Below are 11,553 nucleotides of genomic sequence, written 5' to 3'. Positions count from 1 at the left end.
CTTGAACTAATGACCTTTAAAGTTCCTTCCCACTTCCAGATACCATCACATTGGGGATTAGATTTCAACATATGAATGAATTTTGAGATAACACAAACTGTCTATAGCACCAGAAAATTCTAGTTGTTACTGTTGAGTGTGTGTGTGTATGTGTATATTAGCCTGGTGATTGATATTTCTATATAAATATTTGCTGTTAGATTGAGTTTCAAACATTTAAAAAAAATAAAGATGCCATGGGTGGTGGACAAAAGACATCTTCTCAAGTTTGTGACCCAGAATAATTTTTTGAAGGATAAAGTTCATTATGTCCTTATTTATTTCTCTTTAGATCATGCCATATATACTTAATGTTTTGAAAAATAAAATTATGCTTAGTCCATATTGTTAGAAGTATACCTCCAACCTTGCTCCAAAAACTCCACATCTGTTTCACAGATTCCCCATTTCTAGTTGCTTTAGAAATTGCCATTACTTATTCTCTTTATGTGTCAGGCTTGCAGTGCAGAAAATATGACTTTCTACTGGTAGACTAATTGCATTTCAAGATTTGCTTTGTGGGTATTTTTCAAAGTTCAGCTTCTTGGTGGTATTTATTGAAGTGTTCCAGAAACTGTTTTAACTACATTAGGCCCAGGACTCATAGTTATGCACTATGTTGGAAATGAATTTTAGATCTTAATTTTGTATGTAAATCTACCTTGTATATGATAGGTTATATGTTTTCTTTTAATAATTCCCTCTTATTTAAACAAAGTAATACATATTCGTTGTAGAAAATCATTACACAAAGGCACAAATAAGGCACAAACCTCTTATTATTGTTATTATTTTAGTCAGCAACAAAAGATGCTCGCTGTAAATCCTTTGTGAATATTTTTCCAGAATTCTCCATACACAGAGGTATACACATGTGCATAGATAAATGATTGACATGAATGGGATTATTCTATACACAGTATTCTGTAACATCTGTTTTCATTTAACACTTTATGAGCTCTTTTCATGTCAATGTATATAGACTTACCCCTTAATAACTTATATAAACATGTTGCTACTGTCTGCTAGTATCCTTTTGCTTGTTTGTTTTGCTAGTATCCTTTCCTTGAAAGCACATCCACTGAATATTCTATGCAGTCCTAGTAAGGAAGATAACCACAGTAGTCTCTCCTGATTTGGCGAGTGGCAAGGAATCAGCTGACCCAGGCCTGAACAAAGGAGAGTTCTGTATGCTCCTAGCTAAATGGGCCTCCTAAGACCAATCAACATCCTCTCTGAGATTTAATATATAAACACTGACAGAGAAAGTCTCACTTCCTTTGGGACTGAGAGTTATTAAGACATTATAAGCTAAAGTTCCTTGCAGCCATCTTCACTAACTACAAGAAGGAAGTTGTTTGCAGTAGGAAAATTGAAGCCAAAGCACAAGAAGAGGCAGATGGACAGAAAGAGAGAGCATATTGATATATCTTGGGCCCTGGATCCAGCCATGCCTGAAGCTACCACATCTGGACTACAGTCAGTTCTGCTATAAAGGGGCATGGGCATTCCTAAAAATCACTCTGCTATGCAAAATTGTTCAATAAAAACCACAAGGCTTATGGGGAAAATGGGGTAGGGGCACAACATTCAAAAATTTCATCAGTGATATATACACAAAAAGATATGAACCTAATAAAAATGGCAGTACAGTTTTACACATGTAAAATGATTAGGAAATACATAAATGCTACAATAAAGATGGCACTTTATTTTGAAAAAGACCTGAAATTTGCTTGTGGAAGTAGGTATCAGAAGGGTTGCAGGTTGTAGACCAGGTACAGTGGCTCATGCCTGTAATCCCAACACTTTGGGAGGCCAAGGCAAGAGGATCACTTGAGGCTAAGAGTTCAAGACCAGCCTGGGCAACATAGTGAGTAATATTAAATCCTTTGCTGTCAACATTATGTCTCATATCACCTAACACTGTAAATAAAAAAATATTTTTCCTGAGTTATCACTTTAGCTCGTTTGTAACAAAAGGCTACATGCATTAGGATGTACTTGGAACACTGATGTTCTGAGTGACTTGTTACCCTTGGGGTTGAGGCAAAATTGGCCTCAAGGATGTTGCCAGTTTGTATTATTCTTGCCAAGAGGAGAGAATGAACATCTCACAGATAAGTTGTTCCATACAGTGGCTGTGACATCTAGTCTTTGGAGAGTAGAGTACTTGCTATGCAGATAAGCAATTTAGTTAAGCATAAAAATTTTCCTTAAACCCACCTTACCCTTAGATCTATGAAATTTTAATAGTCATTGGGAATGAGCTAGGGAGGAAAGGTTTTATTCTTATCTACACACATGATTTTGCAGCATCATATGATCTGCTGAAACCATTTAATTTGAGGGTATTTTTAGTTCTGAGGTATCCTAGAAAATAGTATCTTATGAACCAAGGATCTGCAAATTTTTCTGTAAAAAAGGCCTGATAGTAAATATTTTAGGCTTTGTGGGTCACACAGTCTCTGTCCCAGCTACTCAACTCTGCCATGATAGCGGCCATACGCAATACACAAACAAATAGTCCTGGCTGTGTTCCAACAACATGCTATTTACAAAAACAGAGAGTGGGACAGATTTGTCCAGTGGACCATAATTTGCCAACCTCTGCTTTGGACCAATAGTTTTTCATTTGTTCTTTTTTTTTTTTTTTTAATCGGGCCTTAGGACAGTCTCTGGAGATTCAAGGAAGGTCAAACAGACAGTGACCTCAACTTTGAAACCCTGTTTCAAATACAGCAGTTTTTATTTTGTATACTACATGGACTTTTGCATAAAATTAAGTTCGATTAAGGTTCCATTTCTAATACAGAGAAAAGCTTCAAAACCACTGCCTTGGATGATACTTAAAATCTGCTGCTTTAAAACTCAAGAACTGATATTTCAGGCGAAATAAACACATCTTTTACATTTTTAAAAGTGATGATGGGCAGTATTTATATGTGTTTTAACGTTTCCAGCAATTCATTCTAGCAATTGGCTTTCTCATGCAATTGATAAAAGCATTTAAACAGACAACTTTAAAAGCTCTAAAAATGTTACCAGTTTATCATTCCTATTCGTTTTACCTTTTTCTAAGTATAATGTTTAAGGCAGCTTAAAATGTCCAAGATATGGTATATTGAAAAAAAAAACCAAAAAACAAAAAAAACCACCAAACTAGGACTCCGTATTTGTCTCCACTGCTAGATTATTAGCTCCTTGTAGGTAGAAACTTAAGTTATCTTTTTCTGTTTTGTGTTTGTTACTGTTGCTGTTGTTTTTGAGACAGGGTCTCACTCTGTCGCCCAGACTGGAATGCAGTGGCGCCATCTCAGCTCACTGCAACCTCCGCCTCCCGGGTTCAAGCGATTCTCCTACCTCAGCCTCCCGAGTAGCTGGGACAACAGGCAAGTGCCACCATGTCTGGCTAACTTTTGTATTTTTAGTAGAGACAGGATTTTGCCAGGTTGGCCAGGCTGGTCTCAAACTCCTGACCTCAAGTGATCCACGCATGTCCACGCATCTCGGCCTCCCAAAGTGCTGGGATTACAGGTGTGAGCCACCGCGCCAGATCTAGTTGTCTTTTTAATCTATGAATTGTCCTTAGCATCTAGAACACCGCATGACACCAAATTGTGTATGTTTACTGGACTGAGTGACGGGTTTCCATACACGGATTTTTTTCTTTTCTTTTTTTTTTTTTTTTTTTTTTTGTGAGACAGGGTGTGGCTCTGTTGCCCAGTCTGGAGTGCAGTGGTGTTATCTCAGCTCACTGCAGCCTTAACCTCCTGGGCTCAAGCGATTCTCCCACCTCAGCTTCCACAGTAGTTGGGACCATAGGCACATGCCAGCACACCCAGCTAAATTTTGAAGTTTTTGTAGAGACGGGGTTTCACCATGTTGCCCAGGCTGGTCTGAAACTCTTGGGCTCAAGAAATCCGCCTGCCTTGGCCTCCCAATGTGCAGGGGTTACGGGCGTGAGCCACCGCGCCTGGAACTAACACCTCTATCATATAGAGAAAACTAACTTTTTTTTTGGAAGCCATAAATTCACTATTAGATAACTAGGAAGAGAATACATTCAGGTAGTTACATCTTTCCATAAATATATCTTTCCCTACCTTATATCTTGCATCTTTCCATAATCCAAAAAGAAAACAAAAAAAAACCTATCTTAGCAAAACGTTTTTAAAAGTTAGTACTTTGAGTTACATTTTTATATCTAGAAAGTTAATTAACATGTTTAAGACACATAAAACCTAATAATTTTTAGGTTTGACAAAAGTCATACCCTCACAACGATCCACAAATCCCTTGTCTCCAATTCTGAAGCCCCAAAAGCTCTGGAAACCAAGTTTCTGGGGTTTTATAAGTAATTTATTTGACAGTCAAATAAGTCTGTCCTAAACTTATCTGGCAGAAGCGTCTGACTCAAACTGAATGAGGTTATTTACTTGTATTTATTTATCCTGTACGAACAATCATGTATCTTGCTGCAAAAATATTAATATATTTGATTATGCAGTGTTTTCCCTAAACTCCCTGGGGTATTACAGAATATACAGTATATGACATTTGGTTTTTACCGAAGTCCACCAGACCACAGCAGACCTTGCCCTGATTGCTTGACAAAGTCTAGAGCCCCTTTCCAGCCTCTCTGAGGCCATACCCCTGGCTCCAATCCAGCCTTTTCTTGAGTAGTAACTGAGGCTGCTCGAACAGCTCAAAATGCCTATCATGACGTCAGTTGGAGAAACAAATATGCTGTGTGATCATATTGAAAGTCAATGTTATCACCTTGATGGTCAATGACCCGTGGTTTAAGAACATTTCGGTTTTTTAAAAAGTACCTTTCTATTTTTATCACCGGACGCTGGGCAGTTGAGGATCAGAATTAAGCCATTAGCTCGTAGGCTTGCAATGATATCTGCTCAATAAATATTTACCATTTAGCTGACGCACATCTTGGGCAGTAAGAACTTCTCTCACATCGTGTCGGCAGCGACAGACATGTGCGGAGAAAAAGTAACCGGAGGCCTTATACTGGCTCAGCTCCAGCAATAAATCCATCATTACTCCATGGAATTGGCACACTCCCCGGGTATATCTCAAGGACCCCACCCTCTGGCCGGCAGGATCGTATCTAGGGATCTCAATTAAAGATCTCGTAGTCAATAAGGGCGAGTTGTTCTAGTAACGCCAGAGGTGGTGGACCTGCCGACGCCCTAGGGTGGGACATTCCGGGCTTGGATAGTAAGACATCGTAAATATACGCCAAAATGTCCACACCAACGTTTCCCGAGAGCACTTCTTTACAAGAAAAAGACCGACCCAAAATCATCCCTCTCAAAACGCGTCTCTTTGGAACTGCAGTTACGGAGTAAGGCGTTCTGACTGACCCCACCTACGTCGGGCGCGCGCTCTCAAATCCCGGGCACCACGGTGCTAGACTCCTCCCTTCGGGAGGCTCAACCCCTCCCTTCTCGGCTACTTCCGGTCCTCACCGAACGCCCTCAACGCGCTTGCGCCGTTTTGATGGGCTTACCAGGCAGAAGTAATCAGAGCGCTGCCTCTCTGGAACCGCCCCCGCCACCTCTTCGCCCCGCCCACGTGTTACCGCCCCTCCCGAAATCTCGCGAGGGTAGGTGCGCGTCGGTATTTTGCGGGCAACTAGCTCTTCCAGCTGCTGTAAATTGCTGCTGCGGGAGAAACTGGAGCCGCTGTCGCCGGCGCGCCCTTCCTCCCCCACTGCGAAGAGCCACCGCCTCTTTTGCGCTCCTTATACACCTATCACTGGGAGCGGTGGCAGCAACAGTCCGTGGACCCACCGCCGCCTCTTCAGGCGGGCGCTTTGCCGGTCATTCCCGAAGCCCGGCAACTGAGGGCGGCCACCTTTCCTTAACAGTCTCCTCTCTTCAGATCGTCTGCTCCCTCAGCCTCGCCCGGGACCCACTTCCCCAGTCTCGCCCGGGTGGAGGTCGACGAGGAGGAGACAAGAGTCACCCTTCCTCCAGGCGGCGCCGGCCCCCTCACCCGCGGGTGTGTCCTATAAATGGCGTCGGAAAGCGACACCGAGGAATTCTATGATGCCCCTGAAGATGTGCACTTAGGGGGCGGCTACCCCGTGGGGTAAGTAACTGCAGCTGTGGCCAGGAAGCCGGGCATCCCAGGCCCCCCGCATCTCCTGTGCCTTCCCCCTACACCCCTCCCAGGTCCCGCTGTGTCCGCCACCGCTGTTCCTCTCCGTTTCACTGGAGCACTTCAGAACCCAGACCTGGGGCTTCTTAGGGTGGGGTGACGCGGAGAAGGGGGAGTCGCCCACCTCGGGCCGCCTCCCGGCCGTTTCCCTACTGAACGGTCCCAGGGTCTCTCTCGGAGCCCGTTTCTCTTCTGATCCAGCCTTCTGTGAGGGGGAACAGCTTACGTGCCTGAGAGTCGGAGATTTGTATCTGTGGGGTTCTGAGCTTACCTTTCAAACATCCGTTTTGGCCTCGGAGACCGTAGATTAAAGGAGCAGTAACAGGAGAAATGTAACTTGTAGTTTTTTATCCTCCCGTTTACCGCTAACTTACCTATTCACTTCAGAGGTGGCTGTAACTCTCCCCTATTTGCCGTCGTCTTTTTCTTGCACACAGCGAAAATGAGCGGGGGGGGAAGGTTGGGTATTTGCTTAAGAAAGTCCTCTAGCGAATGTACTCTAGATCAACAGTGTTTTATTAAAATAACACCTTGTCATGAGTTAAAGGAAATCGAATACACGGTCCCTATTAGGAAGAATGCGGTCTAAAAGGATGGCCAGACAGAAGAAATGTGCACAACTGACTGCAGAGGGACAAACAAGTGCTGAGTAATCTGGTGATTGGAAGGAGAGCCCCAGCTTTGTGTTCTTTATCTAATTCTGCACGATGTTTTAGTGGTGATTAATATGGGTGATTCTGAATAGGAAGTACAGTAGTTGGAATGCTCGCTTGACTAGGACTTGTATTTACTTACCCACTTCTCCACTTTTCAAAGTTGGAGTAGTGCTTTAAAGCAATTTCGCCGAACTCCCCTATGAATGTACGTGGAAGTAGAGGCAGTGAAATATATTTTCATGCTGTACGAACTTGATGATTGGTAAAATTTGTATGTTAGTATAAAGGACTAATATGGTTCCAGAAGTTCACTGCCTTCAATTCTCATACTTACTCCGTGGGAGAAATACCCCCTGTGATGCAAGTATAGTTAGCCATGCATGCTAGAAGTCATTCTAAAAACTAATGTGTGTTTATACACAATATACACCAAAAAGTTACAGTAATAAAATCAGAAAGCAATGTACTTTGGTAGATTTCAGATATGTGTCTTTCCAACAACCTTCATGTCACTGTTGTGGGATTTTGGGGTGGCAATGGCCAATCTTGAGATGGCACCGAATCTCCTTCAAGTTCAATATCTGAGACAAGTTTAGAGCTAAGTGCAGAGGATAGGAAATACATTTGGGTTTTGAAATGTATTGGATTTCCGTGAAATTTAATTTTTTGTGTGTGTGGTTTTCCCTTCACAGTAATGAACTGACAATTCAGATTAAATGAGAGACCAAGTCCTTTGGTACTTTTGTGTGTGTGTATTGGGGTGGGGGAGGGAAATCATCAGTTTATGAGATGGTCAGTTTAGAACTACTCTGTGGATATTGTTTCTTTCCATTGAGTAAGTTTAATTTCAAAGGACGCAAGTTATGTCAGGACCTGTGTAAACTGTCTAGTCCAGTACCTGGGCACAGAGAAAGCATTCAAAGTGTTCGTGCTCGTCTCCTTCCTTTCTTGGCATTGGCATATTTGTTAACTTTACACAGAGCTTACTTTGGGAGATATATAGAACTTGGAGCTATTTTACTTATCTAAACCGGATGAGTCATTTTGACAGAATTGATAGAGTCACTTCTTCCCTCATGAGATAATATAGCTTCTCAAGCACTTTGATCCTCTGATATTAGGTGAAGACTAAAAAAGTTTCTCGGAACTCAGCTTTCTAATTTAACTTTAACCTGCCCAATTACTAAGTGTGTTGAGCTCTATGGATAAAACTACAGGGTCAGTTTGTGGATTTCAGGGCTCCTTTCTGTATTAGAGGATTGGAAAGAGAATAGACTAATCTGGAGAATTGCATCTGAAAAGAACTGGCAGCACTGAGAGGGCAGAAAAAGGTTAGCATCATTTACATGTTCCTCTGTCCTTTGTGAAAGGTTGTATCATTTGCATAAGACACTATGAGGAGATCTGGGTGGGCAACTTACAACCTGGAAATGTAGTGAGAAATCTTGATTTGTGGAGACAGATTGCGTAACTAGATACTGGTCATCAGAAATATGTTCTGTTCCTTGATATGATCTGTAGTGGCAAACTATACAATTTCTAAGGTTAATAGACTGAATTTGGGCACTTCAGAAATGTTCCTTGCTGTTGTATGTTTGGGAGTACACAGACTATGTCAACAAATTGTAGTAAACTGAATAGGCAGTGGAGACTTATCTTGTGTTTTGTTAATTAGCACATTCCTAATACACAGGCTGTTTCCTAAAATTAATTTATGTCTTGCATTTTCCTTCCAATGATGTCTTCGGCTTTATTAATCTACTCTTTGAAAGCAAATTTAATAAGAATCAGCCCGGTTTTTTTAGACTTTTAATTCCAATATAGCCTACTTTTCCACAGTGGCAGATCATCTTCACTTGCCCAGCTTTGCAATATATACCATATTTATAATGCTTTTTTATTGATATTTTAGGTCAGGGTTTCTTTATTATTTTCTTTTTTCTTTTTCTTTTTTTTTTTTTTCTTTTTCAAGACAGGGTCTCACTCTGTTGCCCAGGATGGAGAGGTGGCGAGATCATGGCTCACTGCTGCCTCAAACTCCTAAGCTCAAGTTATCTTCCCACAGGTGCATATCACCCTGCTCAGCTAAAGGCTTTTTTAGAGATGGGGTCTTGCTATGTTGCCCAGGCTGGTCTCAAACTCCTGGCTTCAAGCAGTCCTCCCACCTCAGCCTTCCACGGTGCTGGGATTACTATCAGGCATGAGCCTTCTCGCCAGGCCCAGGTTTTCTCATTTTTATCTCCATTTTTACCTTCATTTTTACGTATGAGGAACTTTTTTTTTTTTTTTTTTTGAGATGGAGTCTCGCTCTGTCACCCAGGCTGGAGTGCAGTGGCGTGATCTCTGCTCACTGCAACCTTCACTTCCCAGGTTCCAGAGATTCTCCTGCCTCAGCCTCCTGAGTAGCTGGGATTACAGGTTGTGTGCCACCACGCCCAGCTAATTTTTGGTAGAGACAGGGTTTCACCATGTTGTTCAGGCTGGTCTTGAACTCCTGACTTCGTGATCTGCCCGCCTCAGCCTCCCGGTACTGTGCTGCCCCTGGCCTAGGAACCTTAGACTCAGAGACGGTTAAGTGAATTGTCCTAGGAGAGAGCTTTTAAGTGGCAGAACTGGGATTTGAAACCAGCTCTTCAGACTCCTAGTCCAGTATTTTTTTTTTTGTTTCTGTGGAGGGCAGTGAGAGCAGGGACAGAGAGGTGGAGAGAGATCCTCCCCTGGTAGATTCTGGAGTAAAATGCTTTAGTACCAAGTTGCTGAATTTAACTGATACATCTTTAAAACCAGCAGCCCAAACTTTTTTGTTCTCTTGGCAAGAAATTCCACTTTCTTTCAGCAAAGTGTGTTTTCGTTTTGTCAGATAGGAATTTTGCAAGATCATACTCTGTTGCAGCTAGAAGGGACATCTATCTAGTTAAACTCCTTCGTGTAAAATGTTGTGAAAACTGAAACCTAGAGAGAGAAAGGAACTTGTAAAAGCTGCCACAGCAAATTAATGGTGGAGCTAGGTCTAGAACCTGATCAGTTTGACTGTCTGGCGTTCTTTCTGCTACCGGGCTGTCTTTTGATAGAGCAGGAAAGAGAGGAGGAACTGTGTGGTATACTAGAAAAGAGCGCTGGACTGTGAGTCATTTATTTCCTCGTCTTTAAATTGAGGGGATTACACTCTTGAGAACCCTTCCAACTCTAAATGTCTTTATATTGAGGTTTAATAGTGTGCTTGTATTGATAAGCTTTTATTGTTGCTAAATCTTTCTGTGATTTTTTTTTTTAACCTTTTAGTTTAACTTAATGGTGTTTGGTACATAGTTCAAGACCCATAAATTTGAAATTAAGTATTCACTGGGTAAATTATATATGAGATGAATGCCCCTGCTAGCTCATGTGGTTTATACTTACACATACTAGAGGCTGGCACTGAGAACATGTTGTAAAAATAAATGTAACATTTTCAGCACTCTTTTTTTTTTTAGTGGCAGCCAAAATATTTTTGAGGCCTTGGAAGAAGGATAGAATCATAACATTTTTAGAGTAGGAAGGGACTGGAGATCATTTTAGCCCAGCCTTCCCTTTTAACTGAAAGTGAAATTTAGATCTGAGAGGGGAAGTGACACATTGCTAATAAGGGCAGACTTGGAACTAGCGCCCAGGTCTCTTGATGCCTCACTTATACCATGCTACCATGCCTGTGGACGGAGGGAAAGTATTGCTGGGTATTCCTGCCATCGGTTTCTGGCACTTACCCTATTAGCTGGGCTCTTAAGATGATTTACTTGACTGTTTCTTCATACCTTGCCTATCAGAGGCCTTGAACTGTTGTAGAATCCTAAGTTTTGCCCACTAGTTTTCTCCAAGCCAGGGTGAAAAACAATGGCAAAATAGCTTGTCTAAGAACAGTGATTATTTGTATTATTTTATTCTTAGGCATTTAGTTAGTATTAACTGCAGTCTATCACATTCAGGTTGGAATAATGATAAAATGTTAAGTCATGGGAACTGAGACCAAACTGTCCTGAATAATTGTTAGGTCTGAAAAACAAAAAGGTGTGTAGCTGCCTTTGTTGAAAACTCAGCTTCTCACTTTACTTAGGTGTCAGAAACACTGAATTGAAAATTGATACAAATTTTAATTTTAAAAATATCTGTGCAATATTTATTACTTTAGGAAAATTTCCTTAAAAATGGCTGTTTGTTGATGAGTTGACATTTGATCACAAATTTGATTACTGAAGGTTTTGTGAAGTGATAGAAATATATTTACCAATGCTGTTTTATCACACTCATGTAACATCATATTGAAGTGAGAAAAAAAAAAACCCTCTACATATTAATTAGTAAATTCAAGTTCTAAATTTAGTGACATACGGCCAGGCACCATTTTTCACGCCTGTAATCTCAGCACTTTGGGAGGCTGAGGTAGATGGATCACCTTAGGTTAGGAGTTCGAGACCAGCCTGGCCAACGTGGTCAGACCCCATCTCTACTAAAAATACAAAAATTAGCTGAGCATGGTAGCACACACCCAGCTACTTGGGAGGCTGATTCAGGAGAATCGCTTGAACCCGGGAGGCGGAGGTTGCAGTGAGCCGTGGTTGTGCCGCTGCACTCCAGCCTGGGCAACAGAGCAAGACTCCGTCTCAAAAAAATAAAATAAATAAATAAATAAATAAATAAA

The 11,553-nt window shown here is 41.5% G+C and overlaps 1 protein-coding gene across 1 annotated transcript in view; it reads left to right on the top strand.

Moving 5' to 3' along the window:
* The first annotated feature begins 5,673 nt into the window (after positions 1-5,673).
* LOC105468377 (WD repeat domain 44) overlaps positions 5,674-11,553 on the top strand; it is a 107,522-nt gene continuing 101,642 nt past the window's right edge. The window contains exon 1 of the mRNA XM_011718491.3: positions 5,674-6,153. Coding sequence (XP_011716793.1) covers positions 6,077-6,153 — 77 coding nt within the window. The 5' untranslated portion in view covers positions 5,674-6,076. The remainder of the gene's footprint in view (positions 6,154-11,553) is intronic.

Source organism: Macaca nemestrina, chromosome X (genome assembly GCF_043159975.1).
Source record: "Macaca nemestrina isolate mMacNem1 chromosome X, mMacNem.hap1, whole genome shotgun sequence".
Classification (NCBI taxonomy): domain Eukaryota; kingdom Metazoa; phylum Chordata; class Mammalia; order Primates; family Cercopithecidae; genus Macaca; species Macaca nemestrina.
This window is presented reverse-complemented; position numbering and strand designations above follow the sequence as displayed.